The sequence below is a fragment of the Cloeon dipterum genome, chromosome 3 (genome assembly GCF_949628265.1).
Source record: "Cloeon dipterum chromosome 3, ieCloDipt1.1, whole genome shotgun sequence".
NCBI lineage: Eukaryota > Metazoa > Arthropoda > Insecta > Ephemeroptera > Baetidae > Cloeon > Cloeon dipterum.
This window is the reverse complement of record NC_088788.1, coordinates 13,237,096-13,255,283: the sequence shown is the minus strand read 5'-3', so window position 1 is coordinate 13,255,283 and position 18,188 is coordinate 13,237,096. Positions and strand designations below refer to the sequence as shown.

The following is an 18,188-nucleotide window of genomic DNA, read 5'->3' as shown; positions in this document are numbered from 1 at the left end:
CACCTAATGTCGTAGGCGTACATGGCCAGCTCGGGCCGACCGTTGATGATCCATTGGGCTAGCTGCTCTCCGCACCCTCCGCCCAACATCATGCCTGATGAGTTGAATCCGCACCCGTAAAAGAAGCCGCGTATTTTCGGGTCCTCGCCTGCAACAGGCCGTGTAGCTGTAAATTTAAATTTGGTCTGCACATTGCTTACCGAGCAAGGGTTTATGGTCGGGCGTGAAACTTTCCGGCCCGCAAACTGTCGACTTGATGCCCGTTGTTTCCAGGAGAGGAGCCAGTTGGACCGCCCCACGGACGTGGACGCCGAACACGTCCCAGTCGAGCTCGTACAGGCCGAACATGAAATCTTTGGCCACCTAGAATGTAAAGAATCAATTTTTGAGTTTTAATTCGTTGCAATAATGTTGCATGAATAACATGAAGAGTCTAAATTCCTGAAATTTCCCTCGCAGTCATATTTTTGCCTTATTAAAGTTTCAATTTGTTTTCGCGAAAAAAAATATTTTTTAATGTTAATATTTTAACAGTGAGTGTATTTAATTCATAATATCAAAGTGCCTCGTGAGGGTTATTCAAATAAATGTTGAAATTAATTTTAATTATTTTCTTTCATTAAAAAATTGTTCCATTTTTGAATTATTTGAAGTTTTTAAGTGTACCCAGCAAACTAGCTTTTCATCCATAAATTTCACCACATTTTTAATTGCATGTAAAGAGGTAAAAAAAATTATTTGTTCTCAAACAACTAGGAAAAATTAATTATTTTTTTATCCGTTGATTCAACGCCTTACTCACACTGTCCAAAATGATGGGATTGGGTTCGTACCCGCCGACACACAAGGCGTCCCCCTGCACTCGAAAGTAGACGGATGAGTCGTGATCTCTGACATTTGGCAGGGTCCGCGCTCCGCCGGGCACCTCCTCGGTTACCACATACGCGTGTTTCATGGGAACCAGAGGGATGTGCTGACCCACCATGGCTGCAATCTCGCGCGCCCACACTCCTGGAATTTGTTTGGGTCGAATGGAAAAGTTTTAATTAACATTGAAAGAAAGAGCACAAGCCCTCCGCACCCGACTTTGCGACTTTGAAGCAAAAGTTGAAACGTGTCTGCGGTACAGAAGGAAGTATAACTCAATCCGAGTAAGAAAGTTGCTCATTTGTTAGAATATCATGCGCCAAGTTCGTTTCGTGTGGGCTGGGGCATAAGGGAATAGAATAAATTCCGCTGCTTACCAGCACAATTGACGACGCACTCAGTTTTGATGGTGCCAAAGGGCGTTTTCACCGCTGAAATTTGCTTCGTTCCGAACATATTTCTTTCCACTTGAATGCCGGACACGCTGCATCCTTCTATAACCTAAAATGAAAAATGGATTTATATTTAATTTTTGGACAGTATTATTTTTGAGTTAAAATTTTGGTTCATACTATTCTACAGCTTAGAAGGTATAGCCAAAAATAACGTTTTGTTAGGTTTAAATTTGAATATTTGTTATTGGAAGAAAGAAAAGTCATATTTCTTGAAATTGTTTAAACATCATTCCAAAATTTCATAGGTCTTATCTTTAAACTCAATACTTTAAGTTTAAATTGAATTAATACAGGGCAACAATAGAAAATTATTAAATTTGTTGGCCACAATTAAAAATTGATCAAATTGTCCTTTGAACAATCTTGCTCTACAATGAAAAAAGGACCTATTTACTGTATGGCAGATGTCAATGTCAATTCCTCTCGTCGAGATCTATTCAAGGGTAATACCCTTTTCGGGGGAACTCTTCATCGTAAATTAAAAAAATCAAGTAGAGAGCCAGAGCTCGCCACTTAACTTACAAGCTAATTTTCTTACAAATTTACAGCTCAACTTTGGCTTTAACTGATTGCAAATGCAAATCCTTAGAGATCGGTTTATGCATTGGCAACAAGGATTTTCCGGAGTTTTTTTTTGCAACATCAATACACTTTGAATGCAAAACAGTAATATTGCAAGTCATGTGAAATGATGAACAACATGAGGAAAATTTTGCAGAAAGCAGGGTTGACGAGGACAAATGAATTAATACAAATATGGATCTTTCCCTACACGGAAATGGGACTGTGCGTCTCCACTTGCCGCATGCACTCGCTCCCGTCGTTGACGAGTGCGCACTCATATTTACTAATTAGGCGGGTATACTCTTGGGGGCGAGAACATCTCACTCACCCTGCCGCCAGAGCGGCTGGCCGCTTTGGTGAGCGCCGCGCACATGCCGGTTGGGTCGACGGTGCCGTCGCCGGGGCTGTACAGGGCTCCGTACAGGGCCTTCTCGTCGATCAAAGGGAAGAGACGGCTCGTCTCAGCGGGGCTCAGCAATTGGGATTCGATCCCGAAAAATCTGCCGGCGGTGGCCAAGCGGCGGTACTCGTCAAGACGTTCCTGAAAAGTGAAATAAAATTCGAGAAGTAATTAAATGTAAAATCCAGCCAGAGAAAATAAACATTTCATTCATTCAATTCGATTTTCTAAATGATTAGAGCATGATTCGTTTTTTTTTAAATTCATTTAACAGCATAAATCACGACTGTTCAGATATCGACAAAAATAATACATGAGATTTTTTCACCGAAAAACTTCAATCAGGTGCTCTGTGCCATTAGGTTTCACATCATTTGAGGCTGGACGTTAGTTGACGTAATCATGTTACGCGCCAAAAACACATTAGTGGATTGCATCCCCTGGGGATGTCGGGGAGTGCTGGATATGCAGCCAGCGGAACGCCAGTGTGCGCCGCGTTGCATAATTTACCCATCTGCAGGCGTTCGCAGCCGGCAGCAGACGGAAGGCGAAGCTTTAATTAAAAATTTTCCAGATCAAAGGGCGCACGAGAAGAGAGGAAGGAAAATTAAAAGTGTAAGGGGGCTGATGATTGTGAGCGAGCAAAGAAAATTGCGCTCTAGCGTGATTTGCTTTTTCCCTGTGTACTGAAAAAAGAGCAGGAAAATTGCAAACTGGGTCACGGAAACTCGATGTGTTTTATTATTAGCACTCCACAACTAGACCATAGTTACTGGTCTGGAAAATTAATTAGAGTGAAGGATATGGCAACCTGTGGTTTTTGCAGGGTTTCGAAACCTATGTAATGATTTGTACTATCATTAAATTGCTTGTTTTCGCATTTCTGTCTGTGATTCGGGAATTCCGTTTGTGTTCCGTTGAGAAAAATTTTTATCTCACATGAACACAAAATATTGCAAGTTGCGTTTAAAAGCCATTTCCGTCTTGGTTGAGTTCCACTTTCCAGTGAGCAGGAAACACAATTACACAAAATCCTGCAAAATTAACGCAAGCAAATCTGCATGATCCCCAAGAGGCGGCCCCATACATAATACTTCCATATTTTCCGAGTGCGTACTTTGGAATGGGCAATAAAGAGGCCGCCATTGTTGATCCAGCCAGGGTCGATGCCGGTCTCAGCCTCGAGCCTCATCAGCAGGTCCCTGGTGGTGGCCAGAAGCTGGATTTCCACGTCGTTGGGCCGCAGACGCCAAATTAAGCCGGCCGTGTGCCACGTGGTGCCGGCCGTTAGACGAGCTTTTTCCAGCAGCACCGCACGTACCCCCCGACGAGCTAGTTGGTACAGAGTGTTGCAACCAGCAGAGCCACCGCCTGAAATTGTAAACTGCGCGTGTTACTCGTGCCGTGTACCTTCAAATGGTCCAAAAGATTAATTTGTTTTACTCAAAATCGTTTGAAAGAGTAATGTTTAATTTTGTTTCCCCTCAAAATTCAATAAAATTATAAATTATTACTGCCGCTATGCCGAGCAAAATTAAATTATAAGTGATCACGTAAATTTCTAATTAGAACTTTGCCGTAATAAATATTTATCTTCCACTAATAAAAACGATTTTTCCTGCCAAAGGTTAGAGTCCTTATTGAAATGATGAATTTGTAATACAAAATGCCGTTCAGAAAAGAAAACTTTAGGATTAGCCTTTGCCTGATGAAAGCAAAGGGTAGTTAAATATGTACATATTGTCAAAATAGAATGAGAGGTTTCTTGGAAGCAATATTTCGCTATGGTCGAGACGGTGACGTACACACAAATTGCGACAAGAGAGACCTTCGAAAAGAACGATATTAAAATGCGAGGGGTAGAAAAAAACGACGGTTTTCCATTAACTCGCTGGGAAATTGGTTCGTTGCTGACTGGCGCCGTCAAAGCAGTAATTTAGAAAGAAAAGCGGCTTTCGCTCTTCCCGCAACTGTGCTCACGTTTTCTTTTGAGACGCGCGGAGCGAAATTGAACTTTTCATTCGCTAGTAAGCCTCTTGCGGTATTCCTTCCATTTCTGACTCCTGCAATTGAACTAATTTTCACGCTCACCTATAATGACGACATCTGCACTTTCTGGCAAGGTTGGCGTCTCGACCGGCTCTTGGTGGTTGTCTGGAACTGTTGCCAGCTGCCTGGGGACCGCAAGTCTCGCCTTCTTTGTTAGAAGACACGTCTGCAAATTTACCATGTGCAATAAAAGCGATTCTACGTTTATTCCAACGAGTGTTAACTTACCGACCAACTGCTCCGCGCTGCTCTCAACATTTTGAATGCTGGAAAATCGATTTATTTTATTTTAGTCTGTTACAACCTTTGGGTTGAAAATCAGTCTAGTTAATGACGTATATTTCCAAGCGTCTTAAAGTTCACTCTGTTTTTTTCTTATCTCAGAACTTAAATTATGCTTCTAATTGCTTTTTCTATTTTTTCAAACCTTGACAACAACAGGGTTGTAAAGCGTATGGAAAATATTATTTCTGACTTTCGAGCATGCTTCAGATAAAATTAAGACTACTTTGTAGATCTAATCAGAGTCAATAGTATGTGACCGTCTGTTGGCCTAGGCAATGCTAGGAAGAAAAGAATCATCTGATTCAAGTTCTGCGCTAGCACTCACCTATTCACTAGTCCGACAGCAATCGAGTGAGCACGGCGTGCGTAATATTAAGTTCAAAGCGAGCTTAGGATTTTGAGGTAAAAATCTGTCTGCAGTTATCTGCAGTGAAATTATTTTCACAATCAACTGATATTGATATATGTATTTTGAATTGGGTTTTTGACGGGTTCGCTGCCACTGCGCTATTTGAAATTTGTTGTATATTGTATAGGGTGCCTCAGGCACATCGAGTAATAATTTGTTGAACTCGGAATCGGAGTAACAAAATACTATATTATCATAATTTATTATCAATAAATTTAAAACGAGACATTATTGTTTTAAATATTTACCTTGCGGCTCAGTGCGGCGTGATATTACTCAATGATGGATCGTTTTAGCATTCTTTCCGTTATTACTGTTCGCCCTTTCTTGCTTTGTATAGCCTCTTAATTTAATGTTGTATTTTATTGCATTTGACTAGAGAAAAATAATCAAGAATAATGATATAAATTCCGTGAATATTTGTTTGCCAATTTGCGCCATGCTACTAGGGGTTTGGTTTTTTAGTTAAATTCTTAAAAAACGAACACACATTCGAGAAAACCTTTTTGAGTTATTTTTCAACACGAATACCCTTGAAGTATTTGTTTAAAAATCTATCCATGTTAAATTATTTCGACACATTTGTTATTGTTTTAGGAACCTCAACCAGAAAAGAAACAGGTCAAAATAGGCCAGAGGTCTTGATGAACCAGCTTCTACTTGATCAGACTCGTATCTCATTTTTAAGTTCATGACCGCTCAGATAACGCATGCTGCAGTAGCAACCAATATTGTGCGCAGAGTGGGAGCTTTATATTAAATAAAGTGGATGCGGAGTTTATTTTAAATTTAGGCTATTAGATATGCGATTAATTTCTGCTATTCTTGATGTGTCCAAAGATTCCATTTTTAAGTTTCTAAACATTTGCAAATGCAACATAAGAATACAAAACTGAATTATGAAAATAGCAGTATCGTGTTATTTAAAGCTGCTAAGCATGATTCCCTTCTCGCATGTTATAAACCATTGGTTTTAAATAAATATTATTTTACTATAAATAAAATTCTATGCATGATTAATATGATCCTTGACACAAAGGTTATGTAAACAATTAAAACGTTTCCTGATTATTTCTAGCTCTCCTAATTTGCACGGTAGCTTGGCCTAGCCGGAATTGAGCATAATATAATAGACTGTTAATTTCAGTACTTTAGTGAGGAAATGGTTAAATCAACCCACACAGCGTCCCACTGACCCTTGCTCGTAACGTTGCACCGCGTTTCGGTGCCAATTAACAAAGTCAAATATTAATTCAGCGCCGACCCACTTAGGCAACTCTCGATTTCTGAGAACCGTGGGCAAATGATAATCAAAAAGTGTGAATGAAACGTACCTGCTACGAAATAATGCTACTCGGTATAATGCATGCAAATAAATGCGTCGCCGTGTACGCGAAGGTCACTTGTCGCCGCCGATCGCCGTCGATCGCCGCCGCACCAATTCGCTCTCGACGACGTGGTAAATGAGACTAACTCGAGATGAACGTGCATATGTTGCGAGCCGCGGCTGCTGGTCCTCTTGCTGACCTCCAAGAAACCCGCAGCAGTACGCCGTGCATCATCTTTCAATCAGTTGTTTGGTGACCCTTCCTTCCCGCAGCACAGCGCTGGATTGGTCATTGACGCAAGCCCGCCGTCATGTTATTTCAAGACTTGTTTATCATATCGAAATTTGGTGTGAACCTTAAATATATAATGGCTTACGTCAAAAAGCAACTGTGAGGTCAAGAATTTTTTAACCACTGCATGTAAATTAATCAGAGTTTGTAAATATTTCATGAAAAATAATTTGAATTCGAAGCATGAAGTTAGTGTGTTACAGGAAGAAAAAACAAGAGTCATATATAGGAAACGAATTTATTAACTGACCAATGATTCTTATCTTATTGTATACCTGGTATCGAGAGTTTTCTTGAGATAAATAGGTCATAATCTTAATTATAATCTCAGGGTGTTCAGGTTGAGTTGAGGTGTTTCAAGCAAGAGAAATTATTATTGCGCTGGCTTGTCTCGTGAAACACTTACTAAACAGGAATAGACGCTCTGTAATTCTGTCTTGGCAGAGAAAAATCAACCATGTCTGTCTTCATTTTGCAATCTAGCGTCACCCTGAGTGTCGTGCGAGATGGATTCTGCGTCGCAATTTTATTTCTAGCATCAATACAAATTACGCCACTACTTCGTTATAAAATATTAATTTAATAAATAATTCAAGTTGAATAGAAGGGGTTCGCAAGTTATTCAGCGTAGTGAATATTTTCAAATTTTTTTGGTCACGTGTTAATACGTGTCTCGGACAATTTTAAAAATACAAAATGCAACTTGTTTTGGTATATATGAAAGGGAATTATTGAAAGAAAAATTGATCTGGCTTTTTCCTGAGTTTAGGAAGTGCACAAATATATGCAAATTCAAATTCTATTTAAAATCGGGATTGAAATCAAAACTTTGCTTCTTTCCAGCTGCCACTTCTGTTAGATCGGTGATCAGACTCAGTCGCGGCTTCCGTAGCTTCAGGCCGAATCTCCTCTCGAGCGACACGCGCAACGCCATTTGGATCTGCAAAAGCACCCACACACACGCTCAGCGAGATCAATAAAACACACCGTGTCGGACGGATTATTTCATTCACCACACAGTTCAATCCCAAGCTGCGCAGAAATGGAGTTGTTGATTAATTAACTCACAACGGGAGCTAGAGTAGCTCGATAATTGATACAACACTCAGGACATAAAAAAAATCATTTGCAATTAGAGGACGAGTGATGTTTCCACTTATAATTCATGTTTTGCATTGATAAAAACAGCAGCCATGCATGGGTTTGTTTGCTACTAAACTTTTTCAGCTTGATTTTGTTTAAAATAGAGAAGAAAATCCCAAACTAATTGAGTTAAGTCATTAAATTTGAATTATATATCTCGTAAATGTTAATTACTAATGATGAGAGCAAGAGCACACAACTTTCAGCTCAGTTTGGCCACAAGCGTGGTCCACGTGCAATTTCACTAGTTTGGAAAATTACCTCCTTATTCATGTAGCAGTAGAGCAAGGCTACTAAAATTGCCTGCAAGCCTTCCATTGAGTAGGAAACGTAGTAGTAGACCTGCGTCGCCACACAGTCTTGAGTGACGGGTCTAACTGCCGTGAAAAGGAACTGAACGCCAAATACTGGCGCCAACACCACCGTGGCCTTCACCGTCCTCCTGGAATGGATTACTTCGGTTCTTATGTGTAATTTGGCGTTGTTTTAGCGACAATTACCTTATTCTGAAAGTGGTGACGTTTTTAATCTTTGATAATTTGCTGGCAAGAACTCGCACGACGTCCGCGAGCAGAACGGTGTTTACCTTCGGGATATATTCATCAATTTAAATTGGTATTGGAGGAAGTGTAGGATTTATCTTTCATTTTACGAGTCTGTGGCGTGACATTTTGTGTCAGACTGAATTGAACGCAAAAGTCAATAAAAAGCAGGAAATTCAATTCATGGAAGGATTTGCTGCAGTGAGAGAGAAATTTCTGGTGGTAGAGCTCACCAGCAGGAGTGCGATTCGCAGCGAATCATTGATCCAATGCAAATTCAAATCGTTGGCGTCGACCGTCCAACAATATTGGTTATTCATCGTCGCCGTCACAGCCACCCACGTACCAGTGAAAACGCCGCACAGCGCTGAAAATACAGGTCACGCACACTGAGAGAATTTTCCACCCAATTTCGCGTACAATATTCAATTGCGCTACGTACGAATTATAACTCGTTTTAGATGCAAATTTTGCGCTTTTAATGCCTTTTGCACACACTCACCGACGGCTGTGATGTAAAAAGGCAACATGTTTGGTAGCCCGTGAAGCGCTCTGGCCAAAAGCTGGTGCAAATAGACGCTCTCGAGGGTCATGCAGCAGAACACCGCGTTGGTTGCCAGTTTTTCCAGCGCTTTTAGGACGCGACACCAAATTGCGTTTTCCACCAGCGCGGACAACTCCTGTAAAAATCAAATGTTTGTTTTCTAGCAACTCCTGCAGCACGGGACCGAAATTCAATTTAACATACATGTCTTCGCAAAGATTTTCTGCGAGCTGCTTGAATAAACAAAATTTTTGCTAAACTAACTTTTACAAAATGGATCTACTCGGTGAGGATTTTAAGAACGATAGGTGGTTGAAGAAAATATTACATCACGTAACAGCTTCAGCAGCGCAAAAAAGATTTATAACGGCAGAGAATCCTTAATCACTTGCCGTAGGAAACGGTTTACCGCACTAAATAATCACTCACATAAATTTCCATTCTTCAAAAATTAAATTCTATATTCTCATTACAAAATCAAAACGAAAATTTTCGTGTACGAGTTTTCTATTTCCCACTAGAGTTTTTTCCTTGCTGCTCCCAGATTTAAGTAAATAAAAGCATGTCCTCCCTCTTCTATAGGACCGGCATTAATTTTTAAAACCCCAGTACCGAGAAGCACATTTAAGCCCTTACTACGTCTTTGGAGTTGATGTCGTCCAAGATGACCAAGCTCTTGTTGAGTATGACAAGGACATTTCTTGCAATGATTGCGGTCAGCAGGGCTCTGTGCAGCCGTACTCTAGTGTTTTTGATCCGCCTAGAAATGACAGTTTAAGCAATGCAATTACTCAGTGGAGACGGGACGTTTTTATAAATTATTACCTGAGCAGGAAGAAGATTGCGAGCGCCGGGAGCGCGGCGCCGGTCGAGATTCCGAGAATCACAATGTGAAAAGTGTGCCTCGACCGGAGTTGCGAGGTGAGCGAACACGACGTGAAATCTGTGTGCACGGCCCAGGTTCCGTTGGAAAAGCACGTTTTCCAGCTGCTCACTGAAACATACATCCATGAACTAGCAATTTCTCGTTCCATCCGCTGCCATATACTGGCTTGAATAAATCATTAGGATGAATGACTTGGAAAAGGTTACGTTATTGACACGGCTGCATGGTGAGTTATATGATTTGGTCGAAAAGTTTCTGTTCATGCAGTGTGATACGTGGCCCATTCACAGGTGTATTGTTCGCTATGAATGGCCAACTAAACGTGAGTTTATTTTGGCTTATTGTTGTATTCTGTTGAATTACTCACGGGGCTAACACGCACAATGGGATTGCAAAAATAAGGATATAGAATGTGTGCTTTTAGCAAAAAATTAATTTTCTGATTTTATATGTATTAAATTTCACACGTTTTTAAATTTGATACACCATATGAAAATCTACAAAAAAGCATTTGTCCATTTTTTCTTGTGGCAATCACAGGATTCTTTTTAGAAAACTTTTGGTGCATATGTAAAATAAATAAAGCAATCTATTTCTTTCTGAATCAAGTAACATCGGTCAAAGTCAAAGGAAATTAATACGGATAGTATTTTAATAATTGGTGTTGATTTTAGTATTCTTTTGCCCTTCTCAGTGGCAATTTTTTTAATTCTGAGCGTACCAAAACCCTTCAGGACGCCATGGAATGTCAAGCTGAGTCGAAAATAAAGCGAAAGTTTGCAATTATGATGGTTTAAACTAACTGATATTTGGCAATTACGGTTTTATTGGAAAAATAAAAGAATCATGTTATTTTGGTTTGAAAGTGCCAAAAAAGGTTATACTTTTCCTTGGAACTATATTTTATATAGGATATTGTTTTCAGATTTTTTAAAATCTCTGCTATGGGTATAAAATTACGGAAACTGCCAAATTTTGAGAAAATGGCCTATGTTGACCTTTGCCGATGACCCTAAATTTGGTATTCACTCGATCAGGCCCGGCAAGAGGATTCCAATATCCGATGCACGCTTCATTTTAAAAAAATTTCCCAAATTTTCCCAAAAATGAAAATAATAAAAACTTTTTGCAGATTTTCAGCGATATATACTGACAACTTGTGGATTTCGACGGATTTGCTTAAGATAAGCGAAATCTATCCTATGGACCGTGACTTTCACTTAATACAAAACGTGAGTTTTTCAATATCAGCAGAAGGAAACCTTATTTTAAATAATTTTTACTGATCAATGGAGAGAGAAATATTAAAGTGCGCTAGTTTTTACAACGATTCACCAAGCAAAATATATTCTTACACAGTACTGCTTAGCTGCAGTCACTGCTCTAACTTTCCACGTCGCTTAAATAAATGCTGATTTTTGTCTCCTTTGCATATATTCAATACCAACTTTTGAATTATAGAAGATTGGATTGCACCTACACTGGCAAGAGGGAGGCTCTCCTGAATAGATGTAACTGGGACACGAGCCGCGGGCTGTTGCTGCAGGCGGTGTTTGCCCCCAGCACTCCCATCCGTCCCACAGCGCCGGGCACTTTGTTTCGTTTTCCCTTTTCTCTTCGTTGCTGTAATTTTGCAAATGCGAAAGGCAGCATCGCTCAGATGCCTCGCAGCACTGCATCCATTTGGCCGCGTCCCCTTCGTTCCGCAGCGATGCAGAAATCTGATTCAAAGAAAATTTATTAGCCCATACGGCAGGTATAGGGTGCCTCAAATTTCGCTTCGCTCTTACTCGCGTGACCATTTCCGCGTCGGTGCGATCGAAGAAGAGGCTCTCGTTGTGCGCACACGGGACTTTGTAGCCGTCCACTTTGCATTTGAAGTTCACGGGGATTTGGCCGCCAGAGGCGTACCTCTGCATGTAGCTGTAACAACCCCAGCAGCCCCAATGGGCGAACGCCTGCAATGGCATTGGCACGGGGTAGTCCCTGTAGAGGCAGCCTTGCTCCGCAGAAGCCTTGGAAGCACGATTGTGTTTTTAGATTTTGTTTCTCATTGCGATATCAAAAAATCATTGAATTAAATTCGTCAAGGTCATGATTAATGCCAAACGATATCCTTGTTCGAATAATCTTTTTAAGATATAAAAAATAATTTAAAAAACGTGAGTAATTTAAACACTTGGCTCGCAAATCATTTGAAAATTTCACCTCACGAACGATAAAGATTTTTTGTAGAACGTCAAAATCAAACCGCGCATGGAGGGGGTATTCATTTAACTCAGACGTACAGCTATTTACAATTAACAAAAGTTATGCAGACGGTTCAATTACTTACGAGACATGACCGATGTGACGAAGCAACGCAAATGATCAGTAGTGTCCACCTTATGGCGAGTGCGCTGGTGGACATCTCAAATCTTGAGTGGTTCGCACCGCACCGATCGCGAGAGATACGTTCGCAATTAGTTCTCTTGCTGATTTCATGATAATATCAATTTGCAGCAGCAGCAACAACGTCACACACTTATGTTCACAAGGTGACAAATTCCTTCAGTCGACGACAGCTCGCGCAGTGCTATTCAAATGTTCACAAGCACAATATTGATAAGGCTGTCAAATTGAGTGAGTGACGACTAATTATAGCTCTTATAAATTAATGTTTGTTGATAAATGCACGTATTTAAATGTACGCTATGATATTATTTTCCCATGCACTTTGTGTTAAGTACAGTGAAAAAAAATTAAAATTATATAGTTAAATAACATTATAAAAAATATGTTCTTTGATTTATGAAGGCAGGTGAGTGAGAAGATAATTTTTAATAACTTGATTTCTTAGTTCAAAATGTTGATTTCGTTAAGTTGTTTGCACTATTTTAAACCATATATATATATATCTTGTTCCTAAAATATAAGGATAAATAATTAAGCCATTCCTCAAGCAAGGTAAAAGTGCGTGGACACCAAGATCAGTAAAATAATTGGCAGTAGAAAAGTAATAAAATTACTGCAGTTAGATCCTGATAGTTTGGTAATTTAGCAGTTTTTTAAACGATCACAGTCAAAGAAATCATAAAAACGGGTGCAAGTTATTCAAATCAAAGACACGGCGGTTCCTATTGTCGGAATTGCAAAAATTGCTCACCGGCCGATTATTTGACTTATTACGTTAATTATTTTACAGCCGAAGTGACTCACAAATTCCCTATTTTTATTAAAAAAATTAGGTACCCTTGATCGGTAAGGACGGTAGAAGTGTACTTATACCGTCCTTACAATAATTACAGTATGTCGTAACACTCCTCGGCCTGATCTGCCCCAACACGCGCTTGCAGACGGAGGGCGCGGTGCGCGACCGCTACCCCAAGAATAAAATTGGCTTTTCTTTATTTTATCTCAAACTTCAAGCGAGCACTATTTAACTAAAAGTAGCTTTGACGTCTTCCACGCCCCAAAATGTATTTTTCCAATCACTGACTGGCACATGACATGACGCACCCATGGCTCCTTTGCTCGCTGACTCCTCGTCACTCGAGAGCCAGGCCGAGGAGTATCCAAGACACAATAACAGAAAAAGTTGTTTCGCTTTTCGCTTTGACGATACGAGCTCAACACGTTGTTCAAAATTTCAGTTCTACGGCCAACGCAGGAACTGACCTAAAATATATTGGTTTCACGGCGTTTTTTCATTTTTCAATATAAAATTTTACTCAATATTAAATATAATATCCTCGAACCGCGACAAACCCTGCTAAAATGCTGTACGCACTGTGCCTTTCCACAAATTTCACTTCGGTTCGGGTTTCTTAATTAATTTTAATACTTTGCATCGCTAGTATTTTTTAAGTATCGAAATTTACAGAATTTATTGTCAGATCATGCCTCGTGCCAAATAAAAAATAATATTCCCCGGTTTCCGCTCTCTGCTCTTTCTACTTCCTTGAAGTTGCGTCGGCGGCGTTCAGATGTCAGCATCAGCTTCAAAAGTCTCGAGACCGCACGGACGTAAAAAATCACGCAACGCAAAACAAACAAAACACCTGTCACACCTGACTTACGAGCGTACGCAACTTATTAAAATCTGATATGTGTGGATGTGAGTGATATTTTTTGCGATATTAGTTTTTCACTTTACTGTCGACGGTCCACGCCTCTATTACCTCCCGCAAGCAAACGGCAATAATACATAATTTCCAGGGAGCGCAGAATGCTTCTTATCAACATTCCCTTATGAATTATAAAAGTAAATAGAAACCCAAATTACACGATACGCTGATGAATAAACAAGAATTCAGCATTTACCATGAGCGACAGGTAATTTTTGTGTCTCAAGGTAGCAATAAATGATGTTGAAAACAATTACAGTGTAAAGAGCTGTGCGCCCTGCACGCCCTGAACAACATTTTCCAGCAGCAGGATGCTTTCAAGCAGGCTGATCTGGATGCAATCTGCAATTCATTGGCTCCAAAGGCCTGGGTCAACCCTCACAAATCCTTCTTAGGGCTTGGCAACTATGACATTAATGTGCTCAGCACAGCTCTGCAAACTGTCGGCTATGAAGCAGTTTGGTTCGACAAAAGAAAGTTAGCAATTTTCTTTTTCTCTTCCATACAGTACAGTCATCTCTTAATTTTGAAGCATCACAGATATTTTTATTAATTCAGTTAGGGTGGGTCTGAGATAGGCTTCACACCTCATGATGTTTAACCTAAATATAAAGTATCTAGGAACATAATTATGAGACTGAGGGGACACTATGTGACAAATCGAGGGACACAATAGGAGGTTACAAGCCTATCTAGAATCCACCCTTAGTGGGTTAAATTTGGAGAAAATCTGAAAATAAATTTCATAGGCCCACTCCTAAACCAAATATGATATTTTTGGAATAAAATGTTGCCCACCATTAAACGCGTTGACAGCTTTACAGAATTATTTTAAAGTAGTTATTGATTATTTTGCAAGTATCACTTTTTCATTGATCTAAAATTTCTGAATGTTCTAATTTTTTCCACTTAACCTAGTACGTTTTCTAACCAAAATTCAACTCAACAGAGATCCAAGCTGTCTGAATATGAGCAATGTGTTTGGCCTCATCTTGAACATAGCAAATGAAACCAAAATAGGACCGATTTCGCTTCCCCTCAACCGACGTCACTGGTTTGCCATAAAAGAAATCAATGGAGACTTTTACAACCTCGATTCCAAGCTGGACACGCCTCTGATAATTGGAAAGGTACAAAATGAAGCGAACTTTGACTTGTTTGAATTCTAAGGAATTTGCGGTTTGGATTTGCAGGAAGCGGAACTTGTTATCTACCTCAAAGAACAGCTTAACGAGGCTGACAAATTGCTGTTTGTGATTGTGCGAAAGGAAGTGGGCGAAAACCAAAGTTGGCTCAAATCTAGTGATACAAGGACGTGAGAATGAAATGTTTGCTGTTGATGTCGTTGAGTGCAGCTGCAGGAGGCAAAGGAAACATAAAAAAATCGCTGCCATTCTTTTTTGTTTCTTAATACTGCGCCTTCCACGTCTGGCCTCCAATTTGTTCTAAGTGCCAGCAGCTTTTGCTTAATTGTTGAATATATCTATGTGAATGGTCTGGTTTCCCAATGTTGTTCAGCTCACAGGACATGAGCCTCTAAAACTTTCGGTATTGATGAAGTAGATGTGGCATGGTTCTGTTATTTTTTTATATATTGATTGAGAATTTATATAACTTAATTCTATTTTCAATGCATCTTGCAAAAATGAAAGTCAATAAAATCGGTTTGCCTAGAAAAATATAATTTATTTTAGGAAATCTGATCAGGAATGATTTAATTCCCTTTCCAAACACAAATGAAGTTGGTCCTTGTCACTGAGACGAGATAGTCTTGGTTCATACTAACATGAGTAACAAAATTGCTCAGCTGTTTGCGATTCCTGCACCCTACTGTCACCTTTCGATCAATCTCGACATACTCATCTTTCAGCTTTGGCCACTTCAGAATGGTAGATGGTGGAGTGGAAAATGTTATGTCTGAATTTAGGTTGAGGTTGGCGAGATTGTACACCCAAACTCCTCCGGAACCATCGCCGCACGCGAGAATTTTCTTCTCTGAAACAAACAAAACATGCCACAATTTAGAATAACTTGCTGAAATCAGCTCAAAAATGTTAACGAATTTTCAAAATGTAGCACCTTAATATTTACCAGCCTGTTGGCTCGCATTGTTAAGGCATTGCTAGTAATGTCAAGGCAATGGGAGATATTCAAGCAATTTGGATAATTAAGACTTTAATTACTTAAATAGGGGAGGCGCCAACTCGCCACTTTAACTGATTTTCACACCTTTACAGTGGCTAAGGACCAATATCTGGCGTTTTAATTAAAGAGCTCGGTGCTGCGGCCACTCACTTGGCGGTATTATTTAGACCAGGTGAGCTTTAAGCACGCAGGATGTGCTGAGCAGAGGTTCAAGAAAAAATGGGAAGTATTCTAACCTGGTTCCCAACCAAGGTACAAGTAGGCGTCGTTGGAGTCGTCGTGCTCTAGCATGAGGAATGATTTGGGCTCTAGTTTCTTGTTCTTCATTTCAGCATCACTAACGTCAAAAATGACAATACATCCAAACGTCACTATTTTATAAGCGACCATTGAGGTTCCCCTAAGAGATAGAACGGAGTCAACCATAGTTTCTGTGCTGTTGTGCAACATGCCAATCGTTTTGTCCATGGGTTGGGGCAAGGTTACTGAATAACCTTCAGACCTGAAAATACGAAGGTAGAGCAAGGAGTCAGAAAGTTACTTATTGCACATTCAATATTATTTGGACCAACCTATCATCATCAATTTTGCTCAGGTTGCAGTCCAAGTCCCAAGCATGCAGTCCTCTGTCGTGAGCACAGAAAAGTGTGCTGCTAGTCACGTGGAAATCAGCCTGAATGAGCGAATCAGGGCAGCTTAGCTTGTGCAGAACCTTCAGATTTGATAATTTCGAAGGGTCAAACTGCGTAACCAAAATCTGACTTGTTTTTGTTGTAATAAATCCACCTGCGCAAAAATGTTGTAGTTCTTTTCAAATCAAATTTCAACCTCTGGATGTTGGACTTACAGAAAAGAACATCGAGTTGGCTGGGATGAAATATTAAAGAGACAACCGCGCGCTGTTTGCCCCTCAAGTTTGTAAAGCCTGATAATTCTGCAGCTTCCACTGATGAATCATTTGGTGAGATGAAGTAAATTTGTTTCCCTGTGCCTCCAACTGCCAAAATGGAATTTACTGAATGTGAGAGGTTGGTTCCCCAGGCCAGGGAAAATAGTTTTTCTCTGTAACAATTATATCAGAATTTTTGTAAATATTATGTACATAGTATTAATCATATTTTGTTTTATTAAACAAAAAATTACCCGATTTCTGCTTTGAATTTATATTTTACTGTAGACGTTTTAACATCTGTGATGCAAACGCTATTTCCTCCACAGGTTGCTAGCAAGAATGTAAGCTTTCCTGGGTTTTCCAAATCTGGCTGAAAAGCGCTGTGCCAAATCTGAAATCACAATTACATATATTGTGGAGAGGATGATTTCATTCGGAAAAATTATGCATTATTTACCTCAGTTTGAATGTCAGACTTGTTGTCATCGATGGAATGAACACGAAGAAATTCAACCGGCCGGAAAACCTGTCCATCAATTTCTGTGTGAAGCCCAGGAGACATCTTCCCTTATTTTATATTATTTAATTCTACAAGTAGTAATCTTCTTTTGAAAATTTAAAACCTTACTTTGACTTGAAATGAGCGCTTAATCAATTCATTTATAGTCAGCTGTATATTTATGAAAAAAGTATTCTATTCTGATTCAATTTAATTTGATTAAGATTGCGGCGAAAAGATAATATTGACAGGAGGTGAGGAGGATAGCAAGAAAATCATATGGGCTGGTTACTTAGGATCAACGCGTTTTGGCGCCAATCTCGAAGCGTGCCAACATGGTACCAACTATGTACGGCACGTATAATTATAAATTTATGTATATAATACAAGCCGCCAGCGTTCGCTCTTAAAATTGTCCTTGCAAAAAATATAATATATTATCTTATTCTCTATTTAAAATTTGAATTTTAAATTAGATTTGAATCATATTTTTGAAGATCATTATTATTTCGGAATCGTTTTGAGTTCATTCTAAATTGGAAACAATTATATTTTCATTCTAAATTTTTATAAAAATGATCCGAAAGTTAACCAAATTTTGGTACATACTTAATGAGAATAAAAACTTTTTTATTGGAATGAAATTACCGAAATTACTGGACATTTTTTCCAGTAGAAACTTTAAATCTTAATGTATTAAAACTACAAACAAAACCATGTAAACAAGGAAGAAATATATATTGTAATGATTGTCCCACTGTCCCCCTCAAAATGGCGTAATAG

At 39.4% G+C, this 18,188-nt stretch overlaps 4 protein-coding genes across 4 annotated transcripts in view; 1 reads left to right on the top strand and 3 right to left on the bottom strand.

Annotated features, from left to right (window-relative positions):
- The window catches only part of Sardh (Sarcosine dehydrogenase), a 31,935-nt gene extending 25,420 nt beyond the window's left edge, over positions 1-6,515 (bottom strand). The window contains exons 1-9 of the mRNA XM_065483469.1: positions 6,364-6,515; positions 4,564-4,601; positions 4,378-4,501; positions 3,404-3,657; positions 2,215-2,427; positions 1,245-1,368; positions 803-1,011; positions 201-363; positions 4-148 (exon numbers count right to left, since the gene is read on the bottom strand). Of these exons, the coding sequence (XP_065339541.1) occupies positions 4-148; positions 201-363; positions 803-1,011; positions 1,245-1,368; positions 2,215-2,427; positions 3,404-3,657; positions 4,378-4,501; positions 4,564-4,593 (1,262 nt within the window). The 5' untranslated portion in view covers positions 4,594-4,601; positions 6,364-6,515. The remainder of the gene's footprint in view (positions 1-3; positions 149-200; positions 364-802; positions 1,012-1,244; positions 1,369-2,214; positions 2,428-3,403; positions 3,658-4,377; positions 4,502-4,563; positions 4,602-6,363) is intronic.
- Positions 6,516-6,872: 357 nt separating this feature from the next.
- Positions 6,873-12,313, bottom strand: LOC135940389 (calcitonin gene-related peptide type 1 receptor-like). The gene is made up of 10 exons (XM_065485258.1): positions 12,099-12,313; positions 11,554-11,778; positions 11,244-11,484; positions 9,703-9,871; positions 9,514-9,637; positions 8,836-9,013; positions 8,567-8,700; positions 8,292-8,377; positions 8,053-8,233; positions 6,873-7,588 (listed from the first exon to the last, which is right to left on the bottom strand). The coding sequence occupies exons 1-10, from the start codon at positions 12,171-12,173 to the stop codon at positions 7,448-7,450; spliced, it is 1,554 nt and encodes a 517-aa protein (XP_065341330.1). The 5' UTR covers positions 12,174-12,313; the 3' UTR covers positions 6,873-7,447.
- Positions 12,314-13,738: 1,425 nt separating this feature from the next.
- Josd (Josephin domain containing) lies at positions 13,739-15,579 on the top strand. The gene is made up of 5 exons (XM_065484604.1): positions 13,739-13,825; positions 13,886-14,077; positions 14,129-14,346; positions 14,819-14,999; positions 15,063-15,579. The coding sequence occupies exons 2-5, from the start codon at positions 14,039-14,041 to the stop codon at positions 15,186-15,188; spliced, it is 564 nt and encodes a 187-aa protein (XP_065340676.1). The 5' UTR covers positions 13,739-13,825; positions 13,886-14,038; the 3' UTR covers positions 15,189-15,579.
- LOC135939978 (leucine-rich repeat and WD repeat-containing protein 1-like) lies at positions 15,531-17,689 on the bottom strand. Its single transcript, XM_065484603.1, has 6 exons — positions 17,364-17,689; positions 17,158-17,297; positions 16,862-17,076; positions 16,587-16,800; positions 16,251-16,516; positions 15,531-15,864 (listed from the first exon to the last, which is right to left on the bottom strand). The coding sequence occupies exons 1-6, from the start codon at positions 17,466-17,468 to the stop codon at positions 15,584-15,586; spliced, it is 1,221 nt and encodes a 406-aa protein (XP_065340675.1). The 5' UTR covers positions 17,469-17,689; the 3' UTR covers positions 15,531-15,583.
- Positions 17,690-18,188: the final 499 nt, after the last annotated feature.